Genomic DNA, 15,913 nt, shown 5'->3' with positions numbered 1-15,913 from the left:
TTTATCAAGTTAATGTGTCTAAGTCTCTGCTCATTTACAAGTGGGAATAATATCATCCACCGTATTAGCCTGCTGGGCAGATTAAATAAAACAAGAAAGCACTTAGCATTGTTCAGGGATCGAGATTAATGCTCTGGGAGAGATGACCTGCAGTGAACTTTAGCCCACCCTTAGGTAGATAATGAAGTACTTTCTGGAATCTAAAGATGAAGCCCCATCCCAGGGTAGGAGGCGAAGGTGATCGCTGCCTCTCCTTGGGGTCCTGCGTTCTAGAGCCAATCCAGCGACAGGAGATTAGATGAACCTTCAGATGGAAGATCACAGTAGCAGCATCTAAAATGAGCTGTTATAGGCAGAAACTGAAAAGCAAAAAAGGGGGAAAAGAAATAAACCAGTGCAAACAGGGAAAATAGGAGTAATTCATGATATGAAAACTAAGGATAAGAGAATTTTAAGATGGAAGAGATAATGAACCCTGTTAAAGGTTCTACAGTGCTTAAACAAATTACAACTAATTTAAAAGGCCAATGATTTTGGCTAAAAGAGATTTTTAATAATTGAAGAACAGTATTGATAAAGTAGTGGGGGAAAAACTGGGAGATAAGGAATAGAATGGACAGCATGTATGAAGTCTTCTGAGAGTTTAACAGCAAGAGTAAAATAAGAAAAAACAGAAAAAAAGAAGAAAAATTTCTTGAGATTTGGGGAAACCTGAACATATTTGAAGGGAGAGAGAAAAAACCAAAACAAAACAAAACTAGAGGTGGAAAGGACGGAAACTGTATAAGAAAAAACTGGAATTACAAGGATAAGCATATTTTAATATCTAAAGTACAATTAGAGCTTTTTCTTCATAAAAAGGATTGTGAGAAGGATACTTATATTGGAAGACTCAAACTTCCCAGCAAATTAAAGGGAAGACACTTTATTTATATAGGGAATTGACTGGAGGATTTTGAGACCGCGAATAGTAACCATGAGAAAGAAAGCAATCAGAGGAAAAAAGTTATGAGTCAACTTGTAATTGGCTACGAAAAGTCAGAAATGAGCCAAACCTTTGATTTTCTGCATCTGAAATGGTAAGTTAGAGAAAAGAGGAGATAGTGAAGCTTGGCATCTGAATAAAAAGTGAAGAACAACACTTAGAATCAACATGGAAAACTACAATAGAGCCAAAACGTACATTTAAAAAATTAACTTTACTTTCAAACATGAAGCTATAAAGTTTTTTCACAGATGAAAACTTTGTTCTTACTGGGACATGGTGTGACCACTAACTAGTGTTTCTACCACCATGGAGCAGATCTGGACTCACACCTTAGAAAGCCTTCAGTAGAGGCAAAGTGAAGCAACTTGGCCTGTGACATGTTCCTAAAATATTTCCTAAAATAATGTCTGCCAGTTCATTATAAATAAAATTAAATTTTATTTGTGAATCAGGTCAGGTCAAATGCTGGTATAAATTTAAAATTTTAGAAATATATGTTTGATCTCATTTGAGCTCAAAGAACTACAAAACATATTCTAATAAAGCAACTGTAAGAACCCTAAGACGAGCTCCCCAAACCTTGCATGTGCCAGAGCTGTGTTCTGCATTGAACTAGAACTTTAATTTGCACCACCTGTGGTGGTAGCTGGACGCCCTGAGCAGCTTCATGCTAAACAAACGTTCCTATTTTCTATGTACCATCACGTGAAAAAGGTCAGAAAGCATCTAAAACATTTTTCTTACGTCCCAAAGTGAAGCCTCCTTAGTAAATATTTAGTAAATTCCAAAGGAATACATATATGGGAAAACAAAATTAGAATATTTAAAAATATAATAAAGCTAGAGATTATTAAACCTTAAATAATTTAGGATGCTCAAAATAATTTAATAAACATAATTTGCATTTATTACATGGATTCAAATCTCTGATGTAGAGAAAACAACAGTCACTGTGTCAAAATGTTGGGTATTATGATAATATAGCACTTCTCTCCAAAATTCAACAAGCTCAAAAGTAGACTCGTACCTTTGGTTGGTAATTTTGGCACACAACTTTTACACTTGTGACTGTGTTCTCCCAGTGGGCTGAATGGTACCACTGCTTTGACATTCAAAATGCAATTTTTAAAGTTGAAAATGTTTATATTTGTAATAGTTTCTTTAACTCTATTTAATGCTTGGGAGTTTGTGTTAAGTACTAAGGCCATAATGACAATTATTTATCGTGATTTAGATGAAGAAAATGGAAAATAAAATTAAAAAATGCAAATCACATGAAGATAACATCAAGGGTTCAGGAATATAAGAAGTGTATGTAAACATACATAATGTATTATTAAGAATTTTTTTATTGTAGTAAATCAATGATTATCACAGGTTAATATTATCAAACATTAAAGTGATGGCTTCTTCATGACAATAAATTAAAGCTATTAAAGAATAAATTCAGCATTAGAAAGTGTCCCAGAGGAATCCATCACAGGTCCTATTGTTCCCATAACCATTTCTAGGGGGTCCAGCCTACATAAGAAGCAAACTAAAGGTATGTTTTATATCAAGACCCCCATTCTCTTTCAGTACCAGCTGATTGCATTGAAGGTGGCACCTCCCTTGAGGACAATCTACAGCCAGTAAGTGACTAGCTGGTAATGACACCACACAGTAAAATATGTGATTGGATTAATACATAAACATAATTTGAAGACAAACAGGTAAGATTTGGAATATTAGGGAAATATAAATACACTAACTTGAAAATAGAGCATTTAAAAGCATTTCACCTTACTTGTTTTCTTTTAAAATCTGAAATATTGAATTCAATCTTTAATATTCTTTTCATTTAATAACTGAATTAATACATTAGACAATTTGAGGAAAGGGAGACAAACAAAATACTTACTTGTGATGCTATTTCTCGACACTGACACAAAGCGAGGGAAAAAGAAACACACAAAATACAGTTTAAACAATGACTAGACAATACATACACAAACCAATCAGTAACAGGACAATATATGACAGATACCACAGAACACATCATCTAATTATGTGTTTGATTATTTATCATAGCACTTTTGAATACAATTAGGTAAATAATAAGGTAATATTTTAAAAATTTGCTAGAAAGTTGTTCTTGTTAGATTTTTTTTTTCTAAAATCGTCTAAGATTTGATAGAAAGTTAATGCGGTGCTAATAGAAAATAAAACAATTGATAAGAGCTTATGAAAGTACTATATTCATGAGAGGATATTGACATAATCATTGATATTCAATAATCACTATTGGTATTAATAGCTGTACTATTTTAAAAACTTTAGACCTTATAATAAGATTGTTTTTTCACCTCTATGTATACATTTAAGTAACGTTATAGAAATAGATTTAGTTATCACATAGGCTATAGAGGAAAAAAATTGATCTGCCCAGTCAACACATAAACCCTAAATATTTAGGGGTTATAAAAATCATGCTATCTTTTTCTTAGGAATAATATTTTCATTCCTCAAAAGGTAGAAGTGAAATTTTCAATTATATTCTTTGGTGTAATATAACTCAAGTCTAACCCATTATCTAGCATTCTCACTATTGTTACAAATATAAAAAATGCATAATAAATATATGAATATAGGCTCCTTGAAATTAGTTGTCTGCAGATTCTTAACAATTGGCCCAATGAGTGAGTGAATAAATGCAGAGAATGGGCAGCTTGAGTTTCAAAACTATTTTATCTAAATCCTTACTAAAATCATTGTATTAATGTAATTTTATAAAATGAAAACTTTGTTTTTGGGGTTTTTTTTTGCCATATGCGGACCTCTCACTGTTGTGGCCTCTCCCGTTGTGGAGCACAGGCTCCGAACGCGCAGGCTCAACGGCCATGGCTCACGGGCCCAGCTGCTCCGCGGCACGTGGGATCTTCCCGGACCGGGGCACGAACCCGTGTCCCCTGCATCGGCAGGCGGACTCTCAACCACTGCGCCACCAGGGAAGCCCGAAAACTTTAATCTTAATAATATATTTAAAATATTACTTTCCAATTTAAGGGAACCCTCCCTTACTGTTGGTGGGAATGTAAATTGGTGCAGCCACTATGGAGAACAGTATAGAGATTCCTTAAAAACTAAAAATAGAGCTACCATATGACCCAGCAATCCCACTCCTGGGGATACATCTGGAGAAAACCATAATTCGAAGATATGTGCATCCAATTTAATTGTAAAAAGTTAATGGTTGGTAGATGGTTGACTATTACCTATGCACATTTTTTTAAAATATAGGATTTATTGATGATGAAGGTGAACAACAGAGTAACATACTCCACAAATTTATTGGTTATACTGTAAAGCTGTTGGTATTTTAATATGCTTTAAAATGACCTCTTTCTAATTTCTAGTAAAATCTTCACTGGTTATGGTTCACTTAAAGAAAATGTGATTTTCACTACACTGGAAAACTGAAGGCAAATACAGTTTCACATTTTCTTACCAAAAAATGAGAATAAATATTTTTATTAATTCAGAAGTTTTCAGATTTTGGGAAGTATCATATACTGAATAGTAGGTAATACCTTCAGAGGGTCTTGGGTAGCATTTTATAATAAAAACACTTCTGTAATGAAAAACATGAATATTCATTTTAAGGGGAATAAGTAAGTATTATGAAAAATCTCAGAACAGTTAAAGTGAGGTTTTGCCACCAAATCAGTTTAGTAAGCTTTCTGAATTTGAGAATTATGGAGAAAATATTGTGGACAGAAATACTGTTCTCCTTTGTCCCCAAGAGAAGCACGAGTCCTTGTTGAGTCTCTATTTACTTTTTGAACCAGAAAAGTATGGTATTTGTAAAACTTCCCGGAAATAGACATGTAGAGAGTGGTCTATTCCAGCTTGGTGTTGTACAATTAGGTGAAAAGGGGCTGACCCAGCTGTACCCTACTCTCCAAGGACTGATTTTCCAGTCCCTGTACGCACTCCCACTGTATGTTTGTATGAATCCTCCTTCCACCAATTTATAGCCCACAAGGAAAAAACTGAGTAAGTGTGCCAGGGCTTTTATAAATTTCATGATTTTAACTATGTGTATTTTTTTATCATCCCGTGTCTTTGAAAAGACATCTGCAAAAGGATTTGGTGCTTCCCCTCCTCCCACAGCCAAAGCAGTGACATAATTTAACTTTTTTCTCTATACACCAAATATGGGAAGATATTGAAGTCAGATTAGGAAACGATGTGGCATGAAAACCTGCATCTGCCTTTAAAATGTATTTTTTTTCAACTCCATGAAAAAACAAGGAAGCAAGACCTAGATTTTTTATATTAGTTTATCCCTCCTACATTCTTATATGAAATGTTGGCATTAAATTTAAAATATTTCATATATTTTGAATAGAATTGAATAGAATAGAATTGGATATTTAAAAGCATAAACTGAAGAAAGGATCAATGAGTCTGAAAATGAAAGTTTACAGCTGGAAATGTATTAGTTGTTTTTATTAGTTATACATACATAGTTTAAATAGTCAGAAAATGTTACGGTTAGTTTTGAAAAATAGCAGCTCCCACCATGATCTCTTCTATTTTCCTCTGGTAGGACCCAGCTGCTTTTACCTCTTTTAGCTAGACATGTAGGTCCTTATCTTTGTGTCTCTATATAACATGCTTGACTGTCATTTCTTAATTTTTTTTGTCAGTTTCTATTTTTATCTATTGACTTCTCACTCTGGAAGAAGAGAGAGTAACTATCTTTTCCACCCACCATTGCCATATCCCATCATTTCAAAATGGTTGAAGTATAATTTTGGTTAGATCAAAATTCAGGGCATATTATGACTACAATTTACAGGTGAAATACATGGGAAATGTGGTTACTATTCATTGCCTGCATACTTTTTTGATGTTGGTGATATTGTATTCCTAGAGTTAATTAATTAATTTTATTAACTGCTTCATTAGATTTGTACTTGGTAATCCACCCTGAACTCTTTGGCAATTGTCTAATCTTTCTTTAAGACAGTGAGATGCATCATGTATCCTACGGCTTCCATTTTCCAGAAGAAAAATTTTCTGAAGCTTTCTGACCTGCTCCAGGTTGCACTTCTTGCCTGGTGGTCCTTTCATCACCTTCTTGACTTTTGCCTTGGCCTCATACTTGTTGCCAGGTTTCCATAAAATGCCTGGTTTCTTTGCATACATGATTACTTCCTCAGTTTACTCATTCATTTTGGTGGAAGTAATTTCCTTAGAGAGCAGGCATGGGAGCATATGTTTGGAGAAAATTTTGAAATATGATTAATCTTACCCTAACACAAGTTTGGTAGTTTTGTCTGAATATGGAATTCTACTCTGGAAATAATATTCCCTCAAACTCTCGAGGGCATTGTTCCATTGTCTTTTGGCTTGTAGTGTTGCTGGTTGAGAAATCCAAAGAAATACTTTGAATGTGACCTACCCTTTGGTTTTCTCTCCCATCTCTTTTAAGATCTTCTCGTTTCCTTCAGGGTTCTGAAATTTTATGATGCTGTGCCTTAGTGTGAGCCTATTTTATTCACTGTGGTGGGCCTCTGGTGACCCTTCCCATTTGGAACATGTTCTGTTCTAGGATTAAGTTATTAAACTGATATTTCTTCAATTTGCTTTCATTTCCTCTTTAGGGAAGTCTTAAAATTCAGATCTTAGACTCTTAGACCTCCTGGACTAGTTCTCTAATTTTATCTTATCTTTACTATTTTCCATGTTTGAATTTTTGCTCTAGTTTCTTGGTGGCTTCCTCAGCTTTATGGTACAAACTTTTTCACTTCTGCTCACGTACTATCAATCCCCAAGAGTTCTTTTTTATTCTAAATGTTCCTTTAAAAATACAGCTTCCTATCCATCTTTTATCCTTATAATATCTTATCTTTCTAATAATATTAATTACAGCTTTTCAATATAGAACTTCCCTAATACATATTTGACATATCCTGTAATTCACCCACTTCAAGTGTAAAATTCAAGGATATTTTAGTAAATTTACCGAGTTGTACAACAAACACCATAAAAAGATTTTAGAATATTTCCATCACCCCAGTAAGTCCCATCATGTTCATTAACTGTTACTCTCCATTCCCTCCACCTCACCCTGTCTTAGGCAATCACTAACCTACTTTCTGTCCGCATACATTCACCTTTTTTGGAATTAAACAATATGTGGAATTATACAATATGTGGTCCCTTGAGTCTATTCTCTCACTTGACATAATGTTTTTGAGGTTTATCCAAGTCACAACACATATAAGCATTTTGTTTCCTTTTATTGCTAAATGGTGCTCCATTGTACGGCTACACCACATTTTGACTATCTGTTCGCTAGCTGAAGGACTTTTAGGTTGTTTCTAATTTTTGGCTATTATGAATAATGCTGCTGAGAACATTCATGTGCAAGTCCTTGTATGGATATATTTTCATTTCTCTTGGGTAAACAGGAGTAGAAGTCTTTATTATATTTTATGTTTTATATTTTCTTTTCCCTCAGTGATCTTTCTCACAAGTTCAGTTTTTTCTTTCTGTTTGTTTATTTTGGTATCTCTATTTCATTCTATTCCCTGAAATAGGGAATTTTGAGTTGTCTTCTTATATTAAGAGTATAGGGCTAATAAATTGATTAAAAGCTCTGGGTGGGGTGTTTTTAGTGTGAGTTTCATGGCTCCCTGACTAGATCATTGACCTGGAGACTCTCCCACGTCTGTATCATTAGGCCGTTCACGTGGCTTGGTCAGATTCCCTGGGGAAGACTCTTCAATCTGCTGTTGAAGGGTAAAGTACACAGAATGTACCTTTGCACTTAGCTCTGTGAATTCACTGTGGTGCTACTGCCTGCAAACGTGCCGTGTCTCCCAGTCCACAGACCATCTGTGTACCCTCTTCATAGAGTCACCTTTCAAACTGCCCCTGCAGGGTGAGGGACAGTAACACAGCTCTGTGAGCTGTTAGGGAGAATGAGGACCTGTGAACCATCTAAGAAAGAAGATGCCAGATGTTTCCATTCTAAGCTGTTGTTGTTGTTGCCGTACGTGGGCCTCTCACTGTTGTGGCCTCTCCCGTTGCGGAGCACAGGCTCCGGACGCACAGGCTCAGCGGCCATGGCTCACGGTCCCAGCTGCTCCGCGGCATGTGGGATCTTCCCGGACCGGCCCGTGTCCCCTGCATCGGCAGGCGGACTCTCAACCACTGCGCCACCAGAGAAGCCCCCAGTTCTAATTATTGAATGGAGTTTCTACCTCCTGGAATCTGGTGTCCTTTTTTTTTCTCTGAATTTTTTTCTTTTTCTTTATTTTTGGCTGCCTTGGGTCTTCGCCACTGCATGCGGGCTTTTTCTAGTTGCGGCGAGCGAGGGCTACTCTTCGTTGCAGTGCGCGGGCTTCTCATTGCGGTGGCTTCTCGTGTTGCAGAGCACAGGCTCTAGGCAGGCGGGCTTCAGTGGTCGTGGCACGCGGGCTTCAGTAGCTGTGGCGCATGGGCTTAGTTGCTCCGCGGCATGTGGGAACTTCCCGGACCAGGGCTTGAACCCATGTCCCCTGCATTGGCAGGCGGACTCTCAACCACTGTGCCACCAGGGAAGCTCTGGTGTCCTTCTTTAATTAAAGTAAGAGAAAAATTGGCATTTTGGACAACGATAAATTATTTGAATTCTAACACTTGAGTATTCTCGAACCATTTGAAATCTGAGAGAGATGGTGGAATATATGAGCCACTCTTTCATTTCATTAGATCCACTAAGCTCTTATTCTCTGTTTTTATATAATCAGGAAAAAGAGAATGTTTTCCCCTTTGCACAAAACCCAATGTCTTTACTGAGTTAATACTGAATTGATGTTCCCCTCTTTAAAAAAAAAAAAAAAAATAGAACATCGACTTAAGGGATATTCACCTTATTGGTACTTTTGCATCTTGCAAAACTATAATTAAAGATAGATAATGTTCATCATGTTATCTATCTCTTAAATAACTCTAAATATTCAATGTCTTAAATAAGGAAGCACATAATACACTCATTCTTTTAACAGTGATCAGGAAAAACAAATCTTTCTCTAGATGAACTTACATCCTTTTGTGTATCAAACTACAATTATTATAAAACTCAACAGTTCTATTTTTGATTATTTGCCAGGAAAATAAACGTAGAACTCCTTTTCAACTGTAGCAGTCACTTCATTTTAAATGTAAAGTAGCATTAATTTCTCTGCCCCTATTAATATATTTTGCTGTAAAAGTGCTTGAAGGTCCTATTTTTATCTTTAATTATTTAAATTGCCTTTTTTTCTATAATAGGCAGAATGTAAAATCTAAATAAAAATATGTGTTCCAGAAGATGAACTGAATTCAGTATAGGAAAACAACAGGTATTACCCTCATTTAACCCAGTATCCTTTTATTTTTCCAAGGATGTGTGTTTTTTTTTTTTGTTTTTTTTTTGCGGTACGCGGGCCTCTCACTGTTGTGGCCTCTCCCGTTGCGGAGCACAGGCTCCGGATGCGCAGGCTCAGCTGCCGTGGCTCACGGGCCCAGCCGCTCCGCGGCATGTGGGATCTTCCCAGACCGGGGCACGAACCCATATCCCCTGCATCGACAGGCGGACTCTCAACCACTGCGCCACCAGGGAAGCCCAGGATGTGTGTTTTTAATATAAGCTAAAGGGTTGGGGGTTTATAAACATTTTGCTGGTTTGTGATAGGAAGAAATGACCAAAGTGTAACATTAAATACTCCTTGATGACAGTACAAATACTCAATTACTCTTTCCCTATCTGTACTGTAAACAGCATACAACATCCCTTAATAATACATAATGACTGAACATGGATATGAACTTGACCAAGGGCAGAAGTTACCATGTTCAAATTCACAAAGTACATATTATAAGATAAAAACAGGATAGTATTCTGCTGTGTGAAAATCTTCTTTGTTCTTATCAAGTTCAAATAAGAAATGGTTAATTGCTTAGGTGTGAAAGCACTTTTTTTCTCTTAACCTTTCATCAAATAATAATTTTTTGGATGCAGTGTTCTTTAAATTTTAGGCGTATCTGGCTAAGCTGTCCTACACATTTAACTTTCTGGTATGTTTCTCCCATCAATCATTCCTGATTTTCTCTGATTTTGTCTTGCTCTTTGTGGTGTGAACCACGGGGACCACAGCCAATGACAAACTCAGATTCAGTAGCAGAGCTGGCAATAAAGCTTCTTTTAGCACCTCTGAAGCTGCAGTGAAACCACTAAAGAGCATCTCAGAAAAACTGAACTATTTTCTTCCGGCCTCAATATCACTTACTTAAATGTCAAACTATAAATTATATCAAGAAAATAAAAATCTACTCCATTACTCTTATGCTTCTTATAAAGCTCTTCTTTTCCACACATGGATTCACTGATTTTAATCACAAGCTGGTGTAATGATTACATGACTATTAAAATGCATGTAATTAATCTGAGCCTCGTAGTTGAGGTTCTATTTTGCATAAGACCAAAGAAAGAAATGGTTAACTAAAATTTTGAATAACTTTGAGGTACCTGAAGAAAAAAAAATCTTTCAAGAATATAAACCATAAGTTGGAACCACATAGTGTGACCAAATTAAAATGTGAATATGTTTTTGGTCACACGCAGGCATCAGAAATTCTGTTCCATTTTCATAGACTCTAGTTTGCTTTTATAATTACTGAGCTTTCCTCTCGGAGGGTCTGGCACTGATCCTAGAGTTTTTTCTTAGCTTCAAAGTAGTCCTCAACCTAGAGTTTGAAAAATGTGAGTTTCATGCTTCCTAACTCATCTTTGTTTTCCCTCTTTCCAAATGCTAATATGTGGAGTTGAAGATTATATTAGAAAACTAGTTTGCTTGCCCTGAGAACTTTTCTTATGTATCCAAAGGTTACTTAGAATTAACTTACTTCCTGAAAACCTACAAAAGACATTCAGAGCCCAAAGTCCACAAACTCTAAAACAGTCCTTTAGACAACATTATTTTATGAAATTCCTGACATAATTTACATAATTTAATGACATATTTCAGAAATAAGTTTATAGGCTTAGGAATGGCAGTATTCAATAAGATTAAACATTAAGACAGGAATATTTTGATATTTCCAAACCTCAGATGTAGTAAGTTTTTGAGATTCAGTCCTGTAGATTCCAATGGGAACATCTCCAGTAGAAGAACATAACTTCTGATACAGTCTGGCATAAGTCCTGATCCATAAGTCATCCTCGGTGATTTTCATCTACAATCAGATGAATTATTTACATATCAAATTTTTAAGAAATAACCCAATGGTAATTTTTCACTCTTTAAAGGTAGATTTTATTGATATTTTGAAATCTCAAAGTGGCATTCATAAGTGCTTATACATGTATTAAAGTTTTTTATTACATTCCATCTCAGCCTTATCCCTGGGTTCACCCAAACTTAAGAAACCAACTGCTCCATTTGTGGCAGCATGGCACTGTATTAGTCCCATATACTTGGAATATCACTGGTAATTGATTGGGAATTGTTGGAAAACCTGTAAAGACTCGTTTGAATGTTGCAATAACCTTAGTGGACAGTGTCTGCTGATGTTACAAATCTTGAAGTGCAAAGGACAGTCCAGCACAAAAACGAATTGTCCATCCAAAGTTCTACTAGTACCCATACTGAGGAAGATGTGTAAAAGTATGGAGCACAGGACTCACAGACAGGAGGCATAAGTGCTGGTCTCTCTTTGCTAAACATGAATTTGAATTTGTTAGCAAGACACTTCATTAAATACACTTAGGCACAGTATACTTATTTATAAAACAGAGAGGTTAAATGTCATGATCGCTGTTTACCTTGGCAGTGTAGCATCCTATGTCAGAAACTGTCAGTCTCAAATACCTGCCAGAATTTTGTACAGAACGGCTACCTTCAGGATCATTTTTGTTCTGAATTTTGTACAGAATGGCTATCTTCGGGATTATTAATTTAAATAATGTTTTCCCTAAACATTGTTTAAGGGATTAAAAAAAACTAGGATGCTATTCTTTGAGCACATATTAGAAAAAAATAAATAAATGACATAGAAGAGTTAGCCAAAGTACATTATAGATGGCTTTCAGAATTGCCTGTCAGAATAATCTACACCAGAGATTAGTAACTTACAGAGCAAAGAAACCCCGATCCTGGTGTAGTGTCCAATCCCAACAGAAGTCTGGTGATAGAAATCATGTAGTCCTTCACAAATGACTGCAATATAAACAAAATATGTATTTATTGTGTGTAGGAAATACATAGAATAGCTTAGAGCATGAACACCTTATCACATCTTAAGGGTTATTTCTTGTAACACATCATTAAGCCCCCATAAAAAAGGAAATAAAAATCTATCTTGCCAGTGTCCTCAATACACATGTACAGTTAAGCTGTCCTTAAAGAAATATGGGAAATGATTATTTTCTAGAATATCTGGATATGCTTAAATTTTATGGATGCTATTGGACATGATGAAAACATTTTTAGATTTTTAATAACAAAAACTATAAGCCGAAATATAATAGAGAATGTTTTAAAAAATCTAAAATGACTAAAATTTACAATGAAATATTTCAAACGGTATTTGGTTTTTTGTTAGGATTAAACTTGATGCTAGTAGAATACATTTCTATATAATATTTAAGTAAATCTAAATATTAGTGAATTAATAGGTTAGTATTTTTTTTTTAATAAATTTATTTATTTATTTATTTTTGGCTGTGTTGGGTCTTCGTTTCTGTGCGAGGGCTTTCTCTAGTTGCGGCGAGCGGGGGCCACTCTTCATCGCGGTGCACAGGCCTCTCACTATCGTGGCCTCTCGTTGTGGAGCACAGGCTCCAGACGCACAGGCTCAGTAGCTGTGGCTCATGGGCCCAGTTGCTCCGCGGCATGTGGGATCTTCCCAGACCAGGGCTTGAACCCATGTCCCCTGCATTGGCAGGCAGATTCTCAACCACTGCGCCACCAAGGAAGCCCGATAGGTTAGTATTAAATACCATCATGAGACTATTTTGTTTGCTAACATATATTTTGACATGTTGTTAGAACACTGCTCAATAGTTAGAATATTAACTGAAAAATGCTTCTAGTTTCTTCAGTTTATTTTTTGGTCTGAGTGAGAAGATAGACTTTCAACCCATACAAGCAAATTTCACCATGATATGTAACAATTACTTCATAAATCGTATGAAATTACTGCCTTGAGTTTGATCGTCAGGTGTTAACAAGTGAAACATTTAAATAATCATCTAGGTATTTTGCACCCTTGTTGCTGCAAATGGCATTATTTTGTGGTTTTTTAATGGCTGAGTAGTATTCCATTGTATATATGTACCACATATTCTTTATCCATTCATATAGAGATTATCACACTAAGTGAAGTAAGTCAGAAAGAGAAAGACAAATACCATATGACATTGCTTATATGTGGAATCTAAAATATGGCACAAATGAACCTATCTACAAAACAGAAACAGACTCCTAGACATAGAGAACAGACTTGTGGTTGCCAAGGGGGAGGGATGGGCTAGTAGATGCAAACTATTACATTTAAAATGAATAAACAACAAGGTCCTACTGTATAGCACAGGGAACTATACCCAATCTCCTGGGATAAACCATAATGGAAAAGAATATTAGAAAAAGAATGTATATATGTTTATAATTGAGTCACTTGCTATACAGCAGACATTAGCCCAACATTGTAAATCAACTATACTTCAATAAAAAAATAATAACAATAAATCATCTAGTTATTTTGTATAGCAAAGACTTTAAAAGTTATAACACCTTTTTTTTTTTTTTTTTTTTTGCGGTACACGGGCCTCCCACCGCTGTGGCCTCTCCCGTCGCAGAGCACAGGCTCCGGACGCGCAGGCTCAGCGGCCATGGCTCACGGGTCCAGCCGCTCCGCGGCATGTGGGATCCCCCCGGACCGGAGGACGAACCCGTGTCCCCTGCATCGGCAGGCGGACTCAACCACTGCGCCACCAGGGAAGCCCTATAACACCTTTTAAATAAATCATCTAGACTACTTTGTTGATTGCTAATTTCTTTTACCAAGAGCTAGTTTCAAAAAAATAAACCCATCTAAAAAAGAACATAAGGAAACACATCTATTCCATTTTTTGCAGGCCATTTATTTAAATGGCCCTTTGGTTTTCAAGGCGTATTAACCTCCTAGTAATTAGGACATGAACGTATTGGGGCCACCAAGAGGAGCTGTGACACGCACCCCTGTTAGCATCATTCAATCTCATTTGTAACTCAGTGTGTGCTAAAGAAAAATTTTAAACAAATTCTTGGGCACTTAAAATTATTATTTCCAAAATAAAAAACAGAAAGCACTCATGGAAGAGAAATTAAACTGAAGATTTGGCAAATGACTATTTTAAATTATTTTAGAGCCAGATGTGGCAATATAGCTAATGTTTACTGTATTCTTCATCAACACATTCTTTGTCCAGAGGTCATCTGTCCTGTAACTTCATCAGGGCATAGACTAGAGTTAGATGTGAGCCAAAAATGTGGATAGCCCCATTTAATATCACAAAATCCATGCATTAAGTCTTATGTGATGCAATCATAGAACATTTTTCATAGAAGATTTTTTTCATATCTATTTAATTTTATTTTAGGTAATAACTTTTTTAATAATTGGCTTTCCTGATCTACACAGATAAGAATTAATAAAAATGATTAAAAATATGAAAGCGATCTGTGTTTCAAGTGGGATATAATAAAACCCAACCAAACAAGCAAACAAACTCAAGCATTATACAAATGCAGAGTCATTTACCACAGGAAAAGGGTCGGGAGTAATCTAATGAGGTATGCATGGCTTGAAGATGAGTATTCCCACTGAACACTGGACAGTTGACCTTCCTGAGCCCTTGTCTCATCCATATATTATGATTGATAATACTGCTTATCTTACAGTTTTCCTTGGGGAAGCAAATAAAATGAGGTCTAGAATAGAATTACATTAATAGTAAATCACTATAAAATTGTAGTCATCTATAATAGTTCTTGAATATATAAGCATTTATCTTTAAGAAGATGGGTTTAAATCATTAACCAAAACAATTAGATTGTATATTTTAAGAATAGAAGAATGCATGGTATATAATTTTAGAGAATAAAATATTTTAAATTTCTAATCTCTTTTTAACCTGTAAATAAATACTCTTTACCTGTCTGCAAAACCTACCATTAAAATATCTCATTTGACATCAGAAAGTAAATGGGCAATTACTACTTCGAAAATTATTGTTCTAGTTCATTCTTTCTGCAGCTGCTAGCTTTGGAAAAAACACAATTTCCTGTATTTCTATGTGTAACAAAAAAAGTGAAACAAAAATGAAAGGAAAGTAATAACTACTGCTCTCCAATTCTACAGAATGGTTTTCCTTCTACTTAGCTTATATATCAAAGACTTTCTCATGAGATTTCGTTTAAACATAAGGTACTGTGGCTAAAATATCTGAAAACCACTGGTGCATAATGACAGCAAGCATTTGACTGCTATGGATATAAATCCCCTCAGAGGCAACACTTCTCTTCAAACAATCGCTCCCTTGAACCCCCTCTTTGAGAGATCAGAATTACGTGTGCCTGGCAATGGGGTCTGGGGTAGAAGCCTGGCTTCCGGAGTACCCAGATAATGTGTCTGGAAACTTTCGGGAGAACAGGAGTGTTTATGGTTCTTTACTGTGTTGTTCCCGCATTCATCTGGCATAAGCAGATGGTTTGAAACACGGCCAGAGATATAGTCATAGGCATAATTAGCCCAGAGGCCAGTAGAAAAGCCTTAACTCTCTTTGGATTAGTTTATTCAGCCAAGCATGGAGGAAGAGGGTACATAAAATACACGATCAAAAAAGACAACACAATGCTTGAATGCTTA

The 15,913-nt window shown here is 35.9% G+C and overlaps 1 protein-coding gene across 1 annotated transcript in view; it reads right to left on the bottom strand.

Annotated features, from left to right (window-relative positions):
* The window catches only part of KCNT2 (potassium sodium-activated channel subfamily T member 2), a 180,760-nt gene that overhangs the window by 36,441 nt on the left and 128,406 nt on the right, over window positions 1-15,913 (bottom strand). The window contains exon 14 of the mRNA XM_089901855.1: window positions 11,111-11,239. Coding sequence (XP_089757981.1) covers window positions 11,111-11,239 — 129 coding nt within the window. The remainder of the gene's footprint in view (window positions 1-11,110; window positions 11,240-15,913) is intronic.

This window comes from Delphinapterus leucas, chromosome 1 (assembly GCF_059928025.1).
Source record: "Delphinapterus leucas isolate spDelLeu-1000000601 "Yukka" chromosome 1, BTC_Dleu_Yukka2, whole genome shotgun sequence".
Taxonomy (NCBI): domain Eukaryota; kingdom Metazoa; phylum Chordata; class Mammalia; order Artiodactyla; family Monodontidae; genus Delphinapterus; species Delphinapterus leucas.
This window is presented reverse-complemented; position numbering and strand designations above follow the sequence as displayed.